The following is a 20,075-nucleotide window of genomic DNA, read 5'->3' as shown; positions in this document are numbered from 1 at the left end:
ATTGCAGGGAGCATGTAGGTCTTTTTCTGCAGCATAAATTCTGTTCCATATTCATGGTTTAATCAGGTTGCTGAAGTTGTTTCAGATATCAACAGGTCTGAAGAGGACGGTGGGCGATGGGAGTCTCGGTCACCTTGCTTCACCGACGGCTGCAGGAGGATATGGTCCTCAGCAGCGCACAGACATCTCTAGATTATGTTTTTCCTCCAAAAAATTTTGTTTTTGCCCTCAAGTCTTCCAAGAAACGCCGTTTACTATTTCCTCCATTGCGTTTGCACGTACTTGCAAATTTTTTGGACAAGTTTGAAAATCCTAACGTGAAAAATAAGACTGCACAAAGCAAAACCCCTCGGTCATTCAGAAGTGCCTTTAAGGAGCTAGGATTTGCTGTGTCCAGTATTTTGGGAGGTGACTTGTACTTCAGGATGGGAGTGGTTCGCTTCTTCCCCTCTACAGAAAATTAACCTTTTTTTTTAACAACAGAGAAAACAAATACTGAATTCTCAGCAAACCTTCCTGTTAGCTGCCATCGGGCACCCTGTCCTGCCTTGCGCCGTCCTCCGAGGCCTCGTGTAACCCCGAGCCCACTGGAAGCTGCGTACAAATTGCCGTTGTTCAGATGAACTTTCCTCCTTCCCAACTTCTCAGGTAGCTTCCGTAGCTAAAGCCAAGGCTCCTGTCGACAGCCGGTGTGTATGTGGGAGGAAATTGTTCCGTAGTGGAGGAGCTGACACGTGTCTCCGCTCCGCGCCAGCAGCAGGCGTGTTTCTTGGTGGCGAAGCGGTTTTATTTGGATTTAAATACACGAGTGGCTGAGAACCAGCATGATGGAGCAAGGGACAACCATCTCCAGAGGCTAGTATTTTTTAAAACATGGAAATACTTTTTTTTCTAAGTTTCTGTGGTATGTAAGCTGGCAAGTTAAGCCCTTCCTGTGTGGCCTCGAGCACAGAACGGGCATAGCAGAATCCAGAACTGCTTGATGTGACACGCTCAATACTGACAAAACAGTTACGGCCAGGTTGTTGTTTTGCAGCCAGCTGTGGAAATTGAGGGCATCCACCTTTCCCAGCTGTTCCTGTGTCCCTCTCCCGGTGTGGCGGAGGGCACGGCTGCCATTCAGAGCCGCTTTGGCACGTTGGGAAGATGGAGTGACGAGAGCTCAGCGAAGGCAAAAAGGCAAATGCAGAGTCCTGCACCTGGGATGGGGTGAGGCCACTGGAAAGCAGCTTTGCAGCAGAGGAGAAGCTGGACATGAGTCAGGCAGCGTGTCCTTGCAGCAGAAAGGAAGATGCAGTGTGAGGAAGGCATCGACGTGCTGGAGCGTATCCAGCAGAGCTGTCGGAGTGGGGAGCTGCGGGGTACCACAGGGGAGGAGAGGCTGAGGAGACCAGGTATCTTCAGCCCTAAGTCATGATCTTACTGCCGGCCTGCAACTACTTATCGGGAGGGGGTAGAGAAGGTGAAGGCAGATTCTTCTTGGGGTGTGCAGTGGAAGAACAAGAGGCAGTCTGCCATTGTTTGCAGCTCTGTGGAGAGGGACCTGGGTGTCCTGGTGGACAACAGGTTAACCATGAGCCAGCAGTGTGCCCTGGCTGCCAAGAAAGCCAATGGGATCCTGGGGTGCATCAAGAAGAGTGTGGCCAGCAGGGCGAGGGAGGTTCTCCTTCCCCTCTACACTGCCCTGGTGAGGCCTCATCTGGAGTACTGTGTCCAGTTCTGGGCTCCCCAGTTCAAGAAGGATGAAGAGCTACTGGAGAGAGTCCAGCGGAGGGCTACGAGGATGGTGAGGGGACTGGAGCATCTCCCCTACGAGGAGAGGCTGAGGGAGCTGGGCTTGTTGAGCCTGGAGAAGAGAAGGCTGAGAGGGGACCTTGGAAATGCCTCTCAATATCTGCAGGGTGGGGGTCAGGAGGCCGGGGCCAAGCTCTTTTCAGTGGTGCCCAGCGACAGGACAAGGGGCAATGGGCACAAACTGAAGCCGAGGAAGCTCCAGCTGAACCCGAGGAAGAACTTCTTCCCTCTGAGGGTGACGGAGCCCTGGCCCAGGCTGCCCAGAGGGGCTGGGGAGTCTCCTTCTCTGGAGATATTCCAGCCCCGCCTGGCCGCGGTGCTGTGCAGCCTGCTGTGGGTGACCCTGCTTCGGCAGGGGGTTGGGCTGGGGGGTCCCCAGAGGGCCCTTCCAACCCCTACCATTCTGTGATTCTGTGATGGATAGATGGGAAATTCTGAACGGATCCAAGGAAAAAGGTGTTTGATGTGAGGGTTATCAAATACTAGAAGAAGCGCCCAGAGAGGCAGTGGGACCTCAGTCCTTGAAGATGTGCAAACCTGGTCTGGACGTGGCTCTAGGCAACCTGCTCTTGTTAGCCCTCGTTTGAGCAGGAGTTTGCACTGGAGCCCTCCAGAGATCCCTTCCACACGGGGGGTCTGTGGCGATGGAGGTCGTTGCTCGAAGCAGAGCTAACCCCAAATTTAGGCTCGGAGCCCTGCCTGGTTGACTTTTGAATATCTCCAGAGGTGGAGAGGCCGCAGCTACTCAGGTTCCTTTCCCAGTATTTGCCTGCTCTGATTGTGAAGATTTTCCTTACGTTAATTGGAATTTCCCTTGCTGCAGCTTGTGCCCTTTCCCTGTACACCCCCAAGACAAGTCTGGGGTCGTCATCACCATGACCACTAATTAATTAGCTGAAGGCTGCATTTTAGATTCCCTCCTCGATCTTCTCCAGGCTAGATGAGTCCAGTTCACCCAGTGTCTCCTTTTCCACCACTTTCTCCTGCCACGTCCTCGTTTTGCTGGACTCGCTGCGATTGCCCAGGCTGATGAGGCTGGCAGACACCTTTGGAAGGTCATCTGGGCCACCCTTTGCTCTGGCTGGATTTAGGGGTGCTCCACTGAGGGAGCAGGATGAGGAAGGGTGGCTGTGTGTTGTTCCCTTGGCTGGTGAGAGGGATGCATTACACACGTTAGGTGTTCAAAAAACATGTAGACATGGCACTTTGGGACGTGGTTTAGGAGGCGTGGTGGTGTTGGGTTGGCGGTTGGACTTGATGATCGTAGAACCATAGAGTCAAAGAATGCTTTGGGTTGGAAGGGACTTTTAGAGGTCATCTAGTCCAAAAATGAGCTTAGAGGTCTTTTCCAACCTTAATGATTCTATGACTCTATGCAGTTGGTCTCTTCTCCCCAGGAACCAGCGACAGGACGAGAGGCGATGGCCTCAAGCTGCGTCAGGGGAGGTTCAGCTTGGAGATCGGGCAAAATGTCTGTGCTGAGAGAGTGGTCAGGCCTTGGGCCAGGCTGCCCAGGGCAGTGGGGGAGTCCCCATCCCTGGAGGGGTTCAAACACCGTCTGGATGTGGCACTTGGGGACATGGTTTAGCAGGCATGGGGGTGTTGGGTGGTTGGACTTAATGATCTCAGAGGTCTTTTCCAACCTATGATTCTGTGATTCTGAACCATGAGCTGCTCTTGTGAGGCAAACCCACGTGTCCCGTCGTTGCTCTTGCAACGCCCTGGCTGTGTGGGTGTTGTGCCTCTCAGTGAGTTAAAGTTCTGCAAGAGATGGTTGTTCTGACTGCTGCAGACTGCCGGGTGACTGCACGGGGAAGTCCACCCAGCGTGGGGTGTGAATCTCGAGCGCTCTCCTTAGGTTTCGGGGCTCACGCAGTCGTCGACATCAAAATCATTTGGTGAAAAAATCATTCTTCCGCGGTCACAGAATCACAGAATCACAGAATGTTGGGGGTTGGAAGGGCCCTCTGGGGGTCACCCAGCCCAACCCCCTGCTGAAGCAGGGTCACCCACAGCAGGCTGCACAGCACCGCGGCCAGGCGGGGCTTGAATATCTCCAGAGAAGGAGACTCCACAACCTTTATTATTCCTTTTTCTCTTCCCTCCCGTTGCACGATGGAATGGTGATAATTAGGAGCCGTGTTTTTGTCGGACTAATAAAATAGCAAATCCACCAAGCTTTGCTCCTGATTTCCACGTTCTTTTTCCACCTTTTGTTGTCCAGTCTGAAGCCTTGTCGTTAGCCGTTGCTTGTCCCCTCCGTGGCCTTCGATGATGCAGGCTGATCCCTAACGAAGTGGGCAGAGTATTGCCTGAAAACAATTCCAAGGCCTTATATTTATTCTGGCAATATTGCAAGAAAAGCTCAGCTAGAAGTGGGAAAATATGTCAGAAATGTGAGGCCAGATCATCATCATGTTTGCATCGGACAACAAGAAGACAGCCCAGGGACCTCAGGTCTCCGGTTCATTTTGGTGCTGCCAGTTCCCACTTGTCGATATCTCTGTCACAGCAGTCTTGCTTTTTCCACCAGTTCAATTCTGATATGATTTTAATCACTTTTGAAAACCTCTGGAGCTAAAGACACTGTTCTGAGCTCTCTGAAACCTCCGTTTCTCAGCTTTCCTGCCGTCTGAAGTCTTTGTTGTGAGGTAGCTGCTACAATCACCTGAAGGCTGTAGTAGCAAAAAGAGAAACACTGCGTAGCTGGTTTGCTGTCTCATCACGCTTTGAGGACTGATGAAGTTAATGACAAATTAGTTTAAATCTTAATGAGGAAAATCAGGTGATTAGTATGGGGTTTGGGTCCGGAAAGCGGCCGTCTGAATACAATGAACGTCTCATTTTCGTACGGACTCCGGGATAGCTGAGACGTGCCTGTACTTCATATTTTTAGCACCGCTGACTTCCAGGTGATGGGGAATAATTCAGGTGAGGTCCTGCAAGAACTTCTTTTTCTCGCAAGGTTTTGAGCTGCGTTCTCTCTTGCGTTGGGGAAATACATCAGACAGTTCCGCTGTTCCGCAGAGGCTGGATTAAGCTGGAGTGGGCTCTTGTTTCATGACCCGTTCGTTTTTCAAGCTTTTCTGTCTAAAAGCCTAGTTAAAAAAAAAAGTGCAAGACGTTTCTTGCTTATGTCTTGACCGTAGTTACCCGCTGCTGAAGCTGCCGCTGCCCGGCACGGGGCCCGTGGAGTACAGCACCCCGGTGAAGGATTACTCCCCACCCTCTCCAGACGCGGGTCGGCAGCAGGGGGATCCCGGCGAGCGTCCCGACTGGGTGAGTCCCGCGCTGGGTGTACTGGGTGCGCGTGGGGGGGCGATGGGATGGTGAAACACCCCTGCTGTGTTACCTACGCTTTGCTGTCGTCGATGGGAAACATTTCTGGTGACCTGCTGCTTTGGGTAACTGCGAAGTTTTGGCTGTATTTGTCTTGTGTTAGTCTTTTTCTATCGGAAAAACAAATGCTTGGCGTCTGGAAGAGCTAAAAGCTCTGGAATGCTGTTTAAGAGCCCATTTTCAAGGCTAATGTTATCTAAGGCAAGTAGTACACTTTTTAAAGCATTATTAGAATCCCAGAACGGTTTGGGTTGGGAGGGACCTTATAAACCATCCTGTTCCACTGCCCTACCATGGGCAGGGACCCCTTTCCCCAGCCCAGGGTGCTCAGAGCTCCGTCCAACCTGGCCTTGAGCCCTGCCAGGGAGGGGACAGCCACAGCTTCTCTGGGCAGCCTGGGCCAGGGCCTCACCGCCCTGAGTTATATTTTAAATAAGTTTAATGATGGGGTAACAGGCCCCAATTTGCTGATGTCACGCGTTGGCGTGCCGTTTCCCTGGAGCAGCAGGACAAGGCTGCTGCTGACACCGCTTCGCACGCCTGCCCCTGGTCTCCTCTGAAGGGTGAGAACGCGACTGAGCCAGCCTTTACTGGTGTAACTGGCTGGAGATGGCACCAGTAATTCCAGCAGAGGTTGTGGTGTTGTCAGCTTCCCTCTGAGGGGAGCTGGATTCTGGCCATCAACCAGCTTATCCTTCATGTATCACTAATTCGCTGTCAGAGTGGAAATGGCTGTCTGGCCTGGAGGTGGAAGACACACTGTCCAGCTCCTCAGCACTTGCAGTTTTCTCTCTTTTGACTTTAAAATATTGCATCTAGCAGGGTTTTTTTCTGATGGTGCAGGCAGTCCAGGCTTCACTTCCAAGGCTTTTTTCTTAAGGTTTCAATCAAGAGTTTTTCATTTTATTTAGCATTTAGGCAGCCAAAGATTCTGGCTGTGGAGCTAGCTACTACAGTGTGGTGTAAGGAGTGTGGGGATGCTTGAAGAACCTGGTGAATTAAGTGTAATCTAAAGAATCACAGAATCCCAGCATGGCAGGGGTTGGCAGGGCCCTCTGTGGGTCCCCCAGCCCAACCCCCTGCCCAAGCAGGGTCACCCACAGCAGGCTGCACAGCACCGCAGCCAGGCGGGGCTGGAATATCTCCAGAGAAGGAGACTCCCCAGCCCCTCTGGGCAGCCTGGGCCAGGGCTCCGTCACTCTCAGAGGGAAGAAGTTCTTCCTCATGTTCAGAAAGGTGGGTTTTGGTTTTATTTTGGGTGTTTTTTTAATTGGCTGGTATGTATCATGCAGGTAAACTAGACTTGTAATCTTAGGTTAAGGGTAAGGAATTGACTTTTCTTATGCGTGGGCAAACTGGAACCTGAATGCTTTCCAAGAAGGCTGATAACCTGGTCCAGGAAATCAAGAAACAATTCTAAAATCCTCCTTTGTAACCTGCATTGTTCATTTTCATTCCGGTGTCTCTCTTCAGTAGAAGTTACCTTTTGCCTTAATGCTTTTGATGCCTTCAGCTCTCTACTCTCTCCATGCGTGCTCTTCTCACTGCGATTGAAATAATTTGCTGCTTTCTGCACTCCCTGGTGCCACCGAGAGCTTTTTGTGCTATGCTGCTAGCTCGGGCTGCTGCTGGCTGATCAAATCTTCCCTTCTGCTTTGTCACCTCGTTCAGCTAATAGAGTGCAGAAGTTCTGGCTGCCGCGGCGTGTCGGTGCTGCAGTCCCTAGCGCAGGGCCAGACGGCAGAATCGGCTCCGGCTGGGGAACGGCAGCGTTGCGAGAGGCAGCGAGTCCCTGCTCCTGCTTTTCATTCCAGTACCAAATTCAGCAGGAGCTGGGAGCCTCTGCCTCGCAGAGGAGCGCGATAGACCGATGCCAAAATGGTCAGTGGCGTTTTGCCTCTTTGAGAAACAGACTCTTTTTTGTTCTTGCTGGGTTAGTACTGTCGTGTTTCACCTCTAATTTGGGAAAGGGAAATGCAGGCTGGCAAAGCCCTGCTTCCTGAAAGGTTGCCAAGCTGTGGTCTCGTTCTGCTGAGCAGCTTCCCACTCACCGTGTGTTTGCATTCTCCCTCTGGTTTTCCCCGCAGTACGTTGGTGCTCCTGTGGCCTACATCCAGCAGATCTTTGTGAAAGCTACCGTCTCCCCATGGCAGAAGAACTTCCTTGCTGTTGATGTGTTCCGTTCGCCGCTCTCCCGCGTCTTCCAGCTAGTGGAGGAGATTAGAAACCATGCCCTGAGAGACAGGTAATTAGTGCTCGTTAAAGTCTGCGTAGAAGGCAGGCTGACCCACTGTTCTACACACCCGTCTTCTAAATTACTGCCTCGTAAGTCTGATTATTAGCTTTGAATTTATAAGATCCTCAAAATTAAAAGAAAATGAGAGGTCGCTGCTAACAAGTGCCATCACATCCACCCTGCACGCAGAGCAGTTTAGCTTTTGTGCCTGTCCTCTGGTGACCGATAACTGTCTGGAACCTCGCAGTCGGGGCCTTAGGTGGAGAGATCTGGAAGGTGCCTCCAAGGTTAGACCTGTCGCCGCGAGTAGCAGCGTCATATAATCCCTTCATAAGCACAGAATCACAGAATAGTAGGGGTTGGAAGGGCCCTCTGGGGGTCATCTAGTCCAACCCTCCTGCCGAAGCAGGGTCACCCACAGCAGGCTGCACAGGACCTTGTCCAGGCGGGTCTTGAATATCTCCAGAGAAGGAGACTCCACAACCTCCCTGGGCAGCCTGTTCCAGGGCTCCGTCACCCTCAGAGGGAAGAAGTTCTTCCTCATGTTCAGACGGAACTTCCTGTGCCTCAGTTTGTGCCCATTGCCCCTTGTCCTGTCGCTGGGCACCACTGAAAAGAGCTTGGCCCCATCCTCCTGACCCCCACCCTTCAGATATTTGTAAGCATTTCCAAGGTCCCCTCGCAGCCTTCTCTTCTCCAGGCTGAACAAGCCCAGTTCCCTCAACCTCTCCTCGTAGGGGAGATGTTCCAGTCCCCTCATCATCCTCATAGCCCTCCGCTGGAATCTCTCCAGTAGCTCTTCATCTTTCTTGAACTGGGGAGCCCAGAACTGGACACAGCACTGCAGATGAGGCCTCACTAGGGCAGTGTAGAGGGGAAGGAGAACCTCCCTCGTCCTGCTGGCCACACTCTTCTTGATGCACCCCAGGATCCCAATGGCCTTCTGGGCAGCCAGGGCAGGCTGCTGGCTCATGGTCACCCTGTCGTCCCCCAGCACTCCCAGTCCCTCTCCGCAGAGCTGCTCTCCAGCAGCTCAGCCCCAGCCTGTACTGATGCCTGGGGTTGTTCCTCCCCAGGTGCAGGACCCTGCATTTGGCTTTGTTGAACCTCATCAGGTTCCTCTCTGCCCAGCTTTCCAGCCTATCCAGGTCACGCTGAATGGCAGCACAGCCTGCCGGTGTATCTACCACACCTCCCAGTTCTGTGTCACCAGCAAACTTGCTGAGGGTACATTCTAACTCTTCATCCAGGTCATTGATGAAGAAGTTAAACAAGACTGGGCCCAGTACTGACCCCTGGGGGACACCACTTGTTACCAGCCACAACCAGACTCAGCGCCGCTGATGACAACCCTCTGAGTTCTGCCATTCAGCCAGTTCTCAATCCACCTCACCGACCACTCATCCAGCCCACACTTCCTCAGCTTCCCTAGGAGGATGTTATGGGAGACTGTGTCGAAAGCCTTGCTGAAGTCAAGGTAGACAACATCCACGGCTCTCCCTTCGTCTACCCAGCCAGTCATGTCATCGTAGAGAGCTATCAGATTGGTCAGGCATGATTTCCCCTTGGTGAATCCATGCTGACTACTCCTGATAACCTTCTTTTCTTCCACGAACACACGCGAGCTTTGTGTTAAAGCAAGCTCATTTGACCCTCCCGTGCCTATTGTGAAGCTCTTCTAGAATTTCACGTGGTCAGGAGCCTTCCCCTGACTTTCCGCTTCGGCTATATTTAGGACCAGTTTATACCTGCTTGGTTTTGTCCCGCCACAGTCTTTGTACAAAAATATCTTTCCTCTGCTTCCAGATATTTACTCATGCTCCCCACAACAAATCCTTGTGTGTTAAGCTAAACGTACGACACTCTTGGCTTACTCTGTAAGCTTACTCTGGCTCTGTGTTCAGTTTGTCGTCCTGGTTGCTCCTCTTGGCACTGTGGTTGACGTATCGTTCCTGAACGTGGGAGATCAGAACTGTACACAGTATGCTCGGAGAAGTCTCATTTTTGCATTATTTTCCATGGAAATAATGCAAAAATGTAGGGCTACAAAAATGATCCGAGGGCTGGAGCACCTCTCCTATGAGGACAGGCTGAGAGAGTTGGGGTTGTTCAGCCTGGAGAAGAGAAGGCTGCGGGGAGACCTGATTGCAGCCTTTCAGTACTTAAAGGAGCCTATAGGAAAGATGGGGACAATCTTTTTAGTAGAGACAGCAGTGACAGGACGAGGGGTAATGGTTTTAAACTAAAACAGGGTAGGTTTAGGCTAGATATAAGGAAGAAATTCTTTACAATGAGGGTTGTGAAACACTGGAACGGGTTGCCCAGAGAGGTAGTGGAGGCCCCATCCCTGGAAACATTCAAGACCAGGTTGGACAGGGCTCTGAGCAACCTGATCTAGTTAGTGGTGTCCCTGCTCGCTGTGGGGGGGTTGGACTAGATGACCTCTAGGGGTCCCTTCCAACCCAAAACTTTCTATGATTCTATGATTCTATGAAATGCCTTTTCTGAAATACAGCAAGGTTGCCAGTCCCTTTTTCATGGCCAGTCACATGAATTTTACTCATTAGGAAGCGATCGATGAACTTTCCCGTGCCCCTCTCCGTCGTTTCCAGCTGATGAGCTCCCACCTTATAGCAGAAACTCTTTTTAGTCCCCAGCTCCCAAAGTCTTGCACTTTGTGCTGTTAATAGAAAGGGATTAAATGTATTCTAGCCCTCACATCACCTCTTTCAGATATTCTGTTCCTTTTCTGTAGTAAAGGTGTTTATTTTGTGTCATTGGCAGATGTCCCTATATCTTATTCCAAGGTTATTAGTAAAAATATGTACTAATCCTGCTTCTCTGAGCTGTCTGCAATAAATTCCACTTGGTTTCCCTCCGTACCTGTGGTTCCCCTTTCAGCAGCCCCACGACCGTTTTCCTGTTCGCCTCCTCCTTCACCGCATCACAGTTTTTGTGCTGACTTCTGTTTTTCCTGTGCATTTTCTGTGTGGAGAGCTGTGCTGGGGCCCAGGCGGAGGAGATCTGCTGTGTCTTCCCTACCCAAGAAGTCAGGCTTTTTAAAGACCCCTCGGATTAATTTGGCACATTCTCTCTCTGTAAACCAAGAATACATTTTATACACGTTAGCTTTTTTTGATACGTTTTCCTTCGAGTTCTAAGTTGTTATCTGTGGTCAGGTTCCTGTCTGGATTTACTTTCTAAGGACGGCAACGCTTCCCTGCTTGTCTGTCTGTGCTCAGTGAGAATAATGATGCTGAGAACAGGCCCAGCGTGGTGACAAATGGTGAGAAGAGTCTTTGCTCATCTCCTGGCTTTCCAGCCAGGAGCCTGCTTCGTTCTTTGTCCTCTAACTCACACGGGCAGGGAAGATTTACTGCTCGTTCGTACTTCCTTGGCAGCGTCCTTCATGGCTTCATTTTTGAGACTGTCCAGTTTCCTACTCCACCTGATGATTTGTCCTTTTTTTATAAACCGTTCCTGGCAAGTAAGCTGCCTGCTCGCTCTGTGAGCATTTTTCAGAAGTGCCGTTTACGCTGTTAAATGTGTTGCTTTTCCCTGCCAGCTCACAAAGCCTTGGCACTGACGTTCTTTCTGTGCTTTCAGTTCCTCTCCTTTATCATATGTGCAACTTGAGATAATAATCAGTATATAGTTGCCAATTACAAGTTAGAAGCAGCTTGCTCCCAGGACGTGTGCCGTCTTCTCGTTATCTCCCCTTGGTGTTGCCCTTGGTGTACGGTGATGCAGCGTGGAAGCAAAATTAAACTTACGTAGCCACCAGAAGAAGACGACTTGAGCATTTAGACTTAAACCTTGGGTTGAGGGCTCCCATTTTGGTGACAGACTCGGGATTTTCAGGAAACGTCTAACTTCGAGATAATTTCTGAAATTACCTCGAAAGTCGTTATGAAGTTCCTTGTTGTCATTTGCTTTTGTCAGTAGCGAAGTTAAGTGCAGCTGATTTTCTTAGTATGAAAGAAGGCATTTTTTATGCTGACCTACAGAAGGAGCGGAAGATTATTGACAACCGGATAGGAAACACAAGGGGATTATATTTTCACCAGCTGTAAGCTTGCTGAAACTTTGAGCAGTCGCCATTTGTAAAGAGTCAGAAGTGACCTGAAATTCGTGGTTTGCTCCAGTTTGTGTTTTTTCGTATCACTCTGCACCCACCACATACTGGTAGGGACATCAGCTGTGTGTGTTTGCTTCACAAATACAACTGCACGTAGGCTCATCTGCGGTGTAAACTGTTACCACTGTTAGGTTTCAGAGCTAGCTAAAGCTGCAGTACATAAGAATGGTCATCTTACTCATCTTGGAGCTATTATCAGAGGCATCACTGCATCAGTTCTGCTAAATTATCCTTCAGAAAGCTTCTGTTCCTAGAAACGCAGTGTTTTCTAGGATTATCTTTTGATAGCTGTGACTTTTCTAGGTATCCTGCCTTATAGTGACAGGGTATAGATTCTAGAGGGAGTGTTCACAAAGACGAGACTCACAGAATCACAGAATGTTGGGGGTTGGAAGGGACCTCTGTGGGTCACCCAGCCCAACCCCCTGCCCAAGCAGGGTCACCCACAGCAGGCTGCACAGCACCACGGCCAGGCGGGGCTGGAATATCTCCAGAGAAGGAGACTCCCCAGCCCCTCTGGGCAGCCTGGGCCAGGGCTCCGTCACCCTCAGAGGGAAGAAGTTCTTCCTGGGGTTCAGCTGGAGCTTCCTCTGCTTCAGTTTGTGCCCGTTGCCCCTTGTCCTGTTGCTGGGCACCACTGCAAAGAGTCTGGCCCCGGCCTCCTGACCCCCACCCTGCAGATATTTAGAGGCATTTCCAAGGTCCCCTCGCAGCCTTCTCTTCTCCAGGCTGAACAAGCCCAGCTCCCTCAGCCTCTCCTCGTAGGAGAGATGCTCCAGTCCCCTCCTCATCCTCGTAGCCCTGCGCTGGGCTCTCTCCAGTAGCTCCTGATCTTTCTTGAACTGGGGAGCCCAGCACTGGACACAGCACTGCAGATGGGGCCTCAGTGGGGCAGAGCAGAGGGGGAGGAGACCCTCCCTCGCCCTGCTGCCCACACTGCTCCGAATGCACCCCAGGAGACCACTGGCCTTCTGGGCAGCCAGGGCACGCTGCTGGCTCATGGTCACCCTGTCGTCCCCCAGCACTCCCAGTCCCTCTCCGCAGAGCTGCTCTCCAGCAGCTCAGCCCCAGCCTGTACTGGTGCCTGGGGTTGTTCCTCCCCAGGCTCAGGACCCTGCCCTTGCCCTGGTTGAGCTCCATCAGGTTCCTCTCTGCCCAACTCTCCAGCCTGCCCAGGTCTCGCTGGATGGCAGCACAGCCTGCTGCTGTATCCACCACTCCTCCCAGTTTGGTGTCACCAGCAAACTTGCTGACTCAGATCGCCATCGGTGGGTTTCCATGTTAGCTCTTTGTAGTCGTTACTGAAAACACCTCCCCTAGAGAAGACATCGTACAGTAGGACCCTAAGTGATTTGCCTCCTGGAGCCACTTTCTCTGTAAACCGTGAGGCTGGAGCCGGGGAGGACTGGTCTCTTGTGTCTTAACCTGGCCTTTCTGAAATACACCCTTCCTGCACCGATCCCACCAGTTGCCCGTATCGTGTTGAGGGCAGTGTTCTCTTTCGGACCAGCAGCTCTTCCTTGGCGAGCCGGACAGCGTGCTGACAGCTTTTGTCACTAAACCGTCACAGCCCCATCCTGTTGTCAGCCCAAGCCGAGTCTGGCGTGGGTTACTGGTTGGGAAGGATTACTTAACTGTGTTAAAACGAAGTTCGGGAGCAAACACCGTTTCCATTTCCTACCGTTTACACCTCTCTTAATTTCTGAACCCGTAAGGTGTTTTCTTTTCTCTACAGTGCAGAGGAATTCCGAAAACATTTTGCACAGTTGCAGGTGCTGAAATGTTTGTATGTCACTCTGCACTTCAGAAACACTAAGAAAGATTTCTGTATAGTGTCCCGTTCAGCGTGTGGGGAAAGAAGTACGCAGAGGGGCTTGAGGTCTTTGAAGAAGAATCCTAGGGAGACAGTTTCTCTGTAGAGTGGAGGTATCTCAAACGTGGAACTGAGCATGGTGGCACCTAGGAAGGGTGAAGGGTGAAAGCTCTGTGGCCAGGCAGCATGCAGAGAAATGAGAATAGGGATCTGGAGTATGTACGCGTGTCACAGCGAGGTCCTGGTCTGCGGCCCGAGGCTCTTGGTTCTCAAGAGCAGGAACGTGGTGCTGCAGGTCCTTGGGGTATTTATCTCAGCAGTTTTGCCTTTTGTTTGCGTGGCAGCGTCTAACCTTTGTTTGCGTTTCAGTTCTGGCGTCCAAAGCTTGGAGGAAGTTTGCCTTCAGGTAACGGATCTTCTGCCCGGCCTCAAGAAGCTGCGGAATCTGCTCCCCGAACACGGCTGTCTGTTACTGTCTCCAGGGAACTTCTGGCAGAACGACCGAGAGCGATTCAATGCTGACCCAGATATCATCAAAACTATCCACCAGCATGAACCAAAGACGTTACAGACGTCAGCTACGCTCAAAGGTAAAGGGCTGAAGTGCCGAAGAAGCTGTGACAAATCCCTGCAGCTCGCCTGGATATTTTGTGCTCAGTCTCTCCAACACGTAGGTTGCTAGTGGTGGAAAATTGGGTGGCATTTTGTTACTCACGGCATCTGGAATGAAGCTACCGAATATATGTCGTAGCTCAGTTCGTGTCGGTGTTTGAACTCAGCTCTGTCGTTGTGGAAGGTGAATAATTCCACTCCATCAGCCTCCTTTCTATAGGTGTAAAAATAGCAGGTGACTTGTCCGAGGCTTTTTGTTCCTCTAACTCTACGTACGCTCTGGCCTATCTTTTTCCCTGGTGCTGTTGTGTGTCTGACTGAAAGCCTGCCTCATCGGCACAGATAAACGAGCGTTCGTCCTGCTCCCTCTTGTGCATTCCCTGAGAGTTGCTCACATACACCCCGCGTTCATCCTGGATCTCAGGAAAGCGGTTGTTTCTCTTAATTTAAAAAAAGAAGCCTGCCCATGTCTGGGATGGTACGGTTTAGTGGTTCCGTAAGGCCAGACGAAATGCTGTTCCTGTTTTTAAAGGAGCTTTGTAGGTGTGGGGAGGCCTGTAGTACGACGTGTCGGAAAAGGGGGTCTGTAACCCCACGGTGAGTTTGTTTGAAGGGTTATTTTCTGAGCGCCCAGAGCGTGTGCGTGCCGTGCTTTGGAGCATATGGAGCCTGTCTTTGAGTGCTTCTTTTCAAGCAAGATAGAGATGCACGAAATCCTTGGAGTTCCTGAGAACTGGTGGAAGTGTTCATCATGATGCATCATTTTTTGAAGTCTGTGTTCCGTGCACAAGGTTAACAGAGGAGCCATCAAATAGTTCTTTGCAGTGCAAAGTCTGGCTGGAAGCTCTGATTCAAATCACACGCCGACATGCACAGAACCAAGTGTCCAAGGATTTCTTTGGCTGCATCCTGAAAGATAATCACAGCACCACAGAATGTTGGGGGTTGGAAGGGACCTCTGGGGGTCACCCAGCCCAACCCCCTGCCCAAGCAGGGTCACCCACAGCAGGCTGCACAGCACCGCGGCCAGGCGGGGCTGGAATATCTCCAGAGAAGGAGACTCCCCAGCCCCTCTGGGCAGCCTGGGCCAGGGCTCCGTCACCCTCAGAGGGAAGAAGTTCTTCCTCATGTTCAGATGGAAAATAATGTCTGTCCCTTTTGTTGAAGGACAAATCAGGTGCCCGCTTGCCGTGCCTCTACGCTAACACGCACAGCGCGGGGAGCAAACAGGAGGAGTGCGAGGGGTGTGCAGCTGGAGGGCTACGACATCACCCAGCATGCAGGGGTAGCTCTCAGCGCGGGCGTGCTGCCGTGGGTGGGTGCAGGAGGAGTTGTCCTTTCTGTGGAGAGAGCAGCAGGAACGCGTGGAGCTTTGCTTAGGAGCGAGCGATGAGCTGGTTGGGAGCTTATGGGTTAGGATTAGAGCGCAGACCTTGCCTGCTGCAGACTGCCGGCTCCGGAAAGAAAAAGATGAGGGCAGATAACTTCCCCACAGGAAGGAAGAACTTTCTGTATTTAAAGGGAATTTCCCATGTTTTAATTTGTGCCCGCTGCCTCTTGTCCTGGCGCTGGGCACCGCTGAGAAGAGACACTCCGTCTGCTTCACTCCGCTGCCTCAGGTATTTAGAAATAAAGTCTCACCAGAGCACTGAGCGAGGGCTTCCTCTTAGAGCAATAGTTCTCATTCAGCGTTCTTCACAATGAAAACCTCCCCTTGTCCATCATTTTTGGGTATTTCTTTGTTCCCTGATGTTTTGGTCACACTGTGTTTCTGCAGATCTGTTGTTTGGGCTCCCTGGGAAGTACAGCGGGGTGAACCTCTACAATCGGAAGCGAGTGGTGTCGTACACTGTCACACTGGGTCTCCAGCGCTATGATTCCAGGTGAGGAGTTGTAGCTGTGCTGTTTTTCTGTTAGGGGTCCCAAATTCGTTTCTCAGAAACTTTGCTGTTTTTTCCATGCTGATTATTGTTACATTTTTCTTTACTCTCCATTTTCTTGTGTTAGGGTATTTTAGGATCTTCTGAACGTGCTACAGAAAAACAAGGTGCTGGTTTTGGGGAGAAAATTTGCTGTGTTTTAAGGAAATAAAATACTATCAACTCTCAGTTTCTCTGTTAAAAAATTATATATAATAATACCCAAAGCTGCCAATGGGAGTTCCTCCATCTGCACGCAGAGCTGTCACTGCTGCAGCCAAGGCCCAGCAGGTCTGTTTTGACCCAGTTCCTCATGCAGAGTGGTTTGCTTTCCAGTAATTCAACTGGTACCAGCCGTGAAAGCCCTTTGTTGGCAAAGCTGGCTTGGATTGAGTGGATCTGAGCACCTAACGCTCTGCTCAGCACCGCACAGAATTCCCCAAGGAACGCCTAGGATGGAATTGGCAGCACGGTAGTCGAGACGTGCTCTGCTGCTGCCCGTGCGAGAACCCTTAGGCCTCCAGGACGGCCCCGTAGCACCTTTCATCAGCCGGGCTGCTGTAAATTCCAGGGGTGTTTGAGACTGCAGCGTGTTCTGTTCCCCAGGGCCAAGAGTTTGGGTGATGAGCCCTTGCTTGTAATAGTTTTGCTGAGTCTACGCAGCTGTGTTTGAATCTTTGTGGAAGTCAAGGTCTGTGAGATTGCACCAGTACAGATGTGACGAATGTAGCTGGAGCTACAGAGGGACAGACTTGGCAGGCAGGCCTAGAGAGAATCACAGAATCCCAGAATGTTGGGGGTTGGAAGGGCCCTCTGGGGGTCACCCAGCCCAACCCCCTGCCCAAGCAGGGTCACCCACAGCAGGCTGCACAGCACCGCGGCCAGGTGGGGCTTGAATATCTCCAGAGAAGGAGACTCCCCAGCCCCTCTGGGCAGCCTGGGCCAGGGCTCCGTCACCCTCAGAGGGAAGAAGTTCTTCCTCGGGTTCAGCTGGAGCTTCCTCGGCTTCAGTTTGTGCCCGTTGCCCCTTGTCCTGTCGCTGGGCACCACTGCAAAGAGTCTGGCCCCGGCCTCCTGACCCCCACCCTGCAGATATTTAGAGGCATTTCCAAGGTCCCCTCTCAGCCTTCTCTTCTCCAGGCTGAACAAGCCCAGCTCCCTCAGCCTCTCCTCGTAGGAGAGATGCTCCAGTCCCCTCCTCATCCTCGTAGCCCTGTGCTGGGCTCTCTCCAGTAGCTCCTCATCTTTCTTGAACTGGGGAGCCCAACACTGGACACAGCACTGCAGATGGGGCCTCAGTGGGGCAGAGCAGAGGGGGAGGAGACCCTCCCTCGCCCTGCTGCCCACACTCCTCTGAATGCACCCCAGGAGACCATTGGCCTTCTGGGCAGCCAGGGCACGCTGCTGGCTCATGGTCACCCTGTCGTCCCCCAGCACTCCCAGTCCCTCTCCACAGAGCTGCTCTCCAGCAGGTCAGCCCCAGCCTGGACTGGTGCCTGGGGTTGTTCCTCCCCAGGTGCAGGACCCTGCATTTGCCCTGGTTGAACTTCATCAGGTTCCTCTCTGCCCAACTCCCCAGCCTGTCCAGGTCTCGCTGAATGGCAGCACAGCCTGCTGCTGTATCTACCACCATCTAGAACTGTGCTTTGTAACTCTGTGAACCTGCAGAGCTTCCTCCTGCTTGATCTGTACCCGCTGAGCTCCTCCTTGGCATTGTGTGCTGGTTGTTGTGTGTGGCGTGAACATCCTCCGCCTCGCTTTTCATCTCAGGTTCCTCAGCAGTCTCCGCTCTCGCCTCAAGCTGCTGCATCCCAGCCCTAACTGCACGCTGCGAGAGGAGAACATCGTTCACGTCCACTTCAAGGAGGAGATCGGCATCGCTGAACTGATACCCCTCGTCACCACCTACATTATACTCTTCGCTTACATCTACTTCTCCACACGTAGGTTTGTGGGCTGGGGAACCCTGAGGGGAGATCAAGCTAAGAAGGCTCCTGTATACCTGCCAGCTGCATGTGTGTAGGGGGTCGGTGGTGGGCTGCCCGTTCCCTGGCTATAGATGAGAAAAACTCCTGTCCATAGCTCTGCAGTTCCCTCCTGCTTCAGCAGGAAGGGCGCTGTGGAAATTTTACCCTGAACTGTCATGCAGAGAAGAATTGGTCCTGTTCCTCTGATTTCTGCGAATCTGTGCCTCGTGGCCAGCGTGCTGTTAGTCCTTGTGATATCTTCTGAGATGTTTGCTGCCTTACGCAGTTTCAGATGCCATAGTAATGACATTTTTTCCAGTTTGGAGAGACCGATCAGTTGTGAGACAGATGGAATACGTTCTCTGAGCTGGTGGTTTTAGACCTTACTAGCCACGATTAAGTTCCTTTTCTCATGCCCCAACAGTGCTGTACTGGAACCAGTTGGAGCCGCGAGCCACACGTTGCCCTCGGTCCCATCCTTGTTGCAGTACCTCTTACAGACTGGGAGGATCTGGGAGCTGCATTTCAGCCACTGAGACTGAACTGCTGTTACTCCTGGGTTGCAGGGCTACGTGCTGAAAGAAGTCAGGAGGAGGATCCCTTCTCCTTGATTATTTATTAATATCGTTTTCTTTCGCTTGGTAACAGAAAGTTTGCTTTGTGTTTTTGCAGGGAAGATCGACATGGTGAAATCGAAGTGGGGCCTGGCACTGGCAGCGGTCGTGACGGTGCTCAGCTCTCTGCTCATGTCCGTGGGGCTGTGCACGCTCTTCGGTTTGACACCTACTCTGAATGGAGGGTAGGTTTCCACCACCAAAATTCTTCCCAAAGAAGGGTAGATGGAGGTGAAATCATTTGAAAACAGCTGTTTGATGGTTAATCTTTAAGATCTGGTATGCTTCAGATGAGCTGACGTGATACTATTTCACACACTGCTGTGCAAGATTACCATCAACCCCCCCCCTGGGCTGAAGGGCTCGGTGTTTCTCTGCTGCTCAGCAAACAGACCTGACTGGATCCCAGTCTGCCTGGAGATGCCTTACTGCTCAGCAGCTGGCTCTTTCTGCCTAAAGCAGAGGGAGTTATTGGGACAACAGCTGATTCATAACTCGATTTCTTGGCAGCTGAGTAGCTCTTGCGCACCTTCCTCCTGCAGGGACTTGTCCTGGCGTTCCAAAGGCCTCGGTGCGTTTGCTCTGGCTGACAGAGGTTCAGTACGTTTCCCTCAGAAAAATCTTGAAAGGTGGCAGAACTGGCCTGTGGCATTTGTGCCTGGGAGGCTGCGTGGGGAACTTTGCACCCACTGCTGATAGCTGTCAGCTCCTGTTTTAGCTGTGTTAGAGTTGGCTTCGGGACTTTCGATGTCCAGATGGACGCCGGTGACAAGTGGTGTCCCTCAGGGGTCCGTACTGGGACCGGGGCTGTTTGACAGTTTCATCAGTGACCTAGGCAGCGAGATCGAGCGCACCCTCAGCAAGTCTGCAGAGGACACCGAGCTGAGTGGGGCAGCTGACACACCAGAAGGACGGGATGGCATCCAGAGGGACCTGGACAGGCTGGAGAGATGGGCCTGTGGGAACCTCATGAGGTTCAACCAGGCCAAGTGCAAGGTTCTGCACATGGGTGGGGGCAACCCCCACTATCAATACAGGCTGGGGGTGAAGGGATGGAGAGCAGCCCTGAGGAGAAGGACTTGGGGGTGCTGGGGGGGTGAGGAGCTGGACATGAGCCACCAATGTGTGCTGGCAGCCCCAAAGGCCACCCATGCCCTGGGCTGCATCCCCAGCAGCGTGGGCACAGGGCGAGGGAGGGGATTCTGCCCCTCTGCCCCGCTCTGCTGAGACCCCCCCAGGAGTCCTGCGTCCAGCTCTGGAGCCCTCAGCAGAGGACAGAGCTGGAGCTGTGGGAGCGGGGCCAGAGGAGGCCCCAGCAATGATGCGAGGGCTGGAACCCCTCTGCTGGGAGGAGAGGCTGGGAGAGCTGGGGCTGCTCAGCTTGGGGAGGAGAAGGCTGCGGGGAGACCTTAGAGCAGCTGCCAGGGCCTGGAGGGGCTGCGAGAGAGCTGGAGAGGGGCTGGGACAAGGGCAGGGGGTGACAGGACAAGGGGGTATGGCTTCAAGCTGAGAGAGGGGAGATTTAGATGAGGTAGAAGGCAGAAATTCTTCCCTGTGATAGTGGTGAGGCCCTGGCCCAGGTTGCCCAGCGAGGTGGGAGCTCCCCCATCCCTGGAAACATTCCAGGCCAGGCTGGATGGGGC

The 20,075-nt window shown here is 52.3% G+C and overlaps 1 protein-coding gene across 6 annotated transcripts in view; it reads left to right on the top strand.

The window, feature by feature from the left end:
• The window catches only part of SCAP (SREBF chaperone), a 78,194-nt gene that overhangs the window by 38,501 nt on the left and 19,618 nt on the right, over positions 1-20,075 (top strand). For all 6 annotated transcript variants that reach the window (XM_075419983.1, XM_075419978.1, XM_075419980.1 and 3 more), the window contains 6 exons: positions 4,944-5,073; positions 7,221-7,378; positions 13,690-13,910; positions 15,710-15,815; positions 17,622-17,794; positions 18,491-18,617. In XM_075419983.1, coding sequence (XP_075276098.1) covers positions 4,944-5,073; positions 7,221-7,378; positions 13,690-13,910; positions 15,710-15,815; positions 17,622-17,794; positions 18,491-18,617 — 915 coding nt within the window. The remainder of the gene's footprint in view (positions 1-4,943; positions 5,074-7,220; positions 7,379-13,689; positions 13,911-15,709; positions 15,816-17,621; positions 17,795-18,490; positions 18,618-20,075) is intronic.

The sequence above is a fragment of the Opisthocomus hoazin genome, chromosome 4 (assembly GCF_030867145.1).
Source record: "Opisthocomus hoazin isolate bOpiHoa1 chromosome 4, bOpiHoa1.hap1, whole genome shotgun sequence".
Classification (NCBI taxonomy): Eukaryota; Metazoa; Chordata; class Aves; order Opisthocomiformes; family Opisthocomidae; genus Opisthocomus; species Opisthocomus hoazin.
This window is presented reverse-complemented; position numbering and strand designations above follow the sequence as displayed.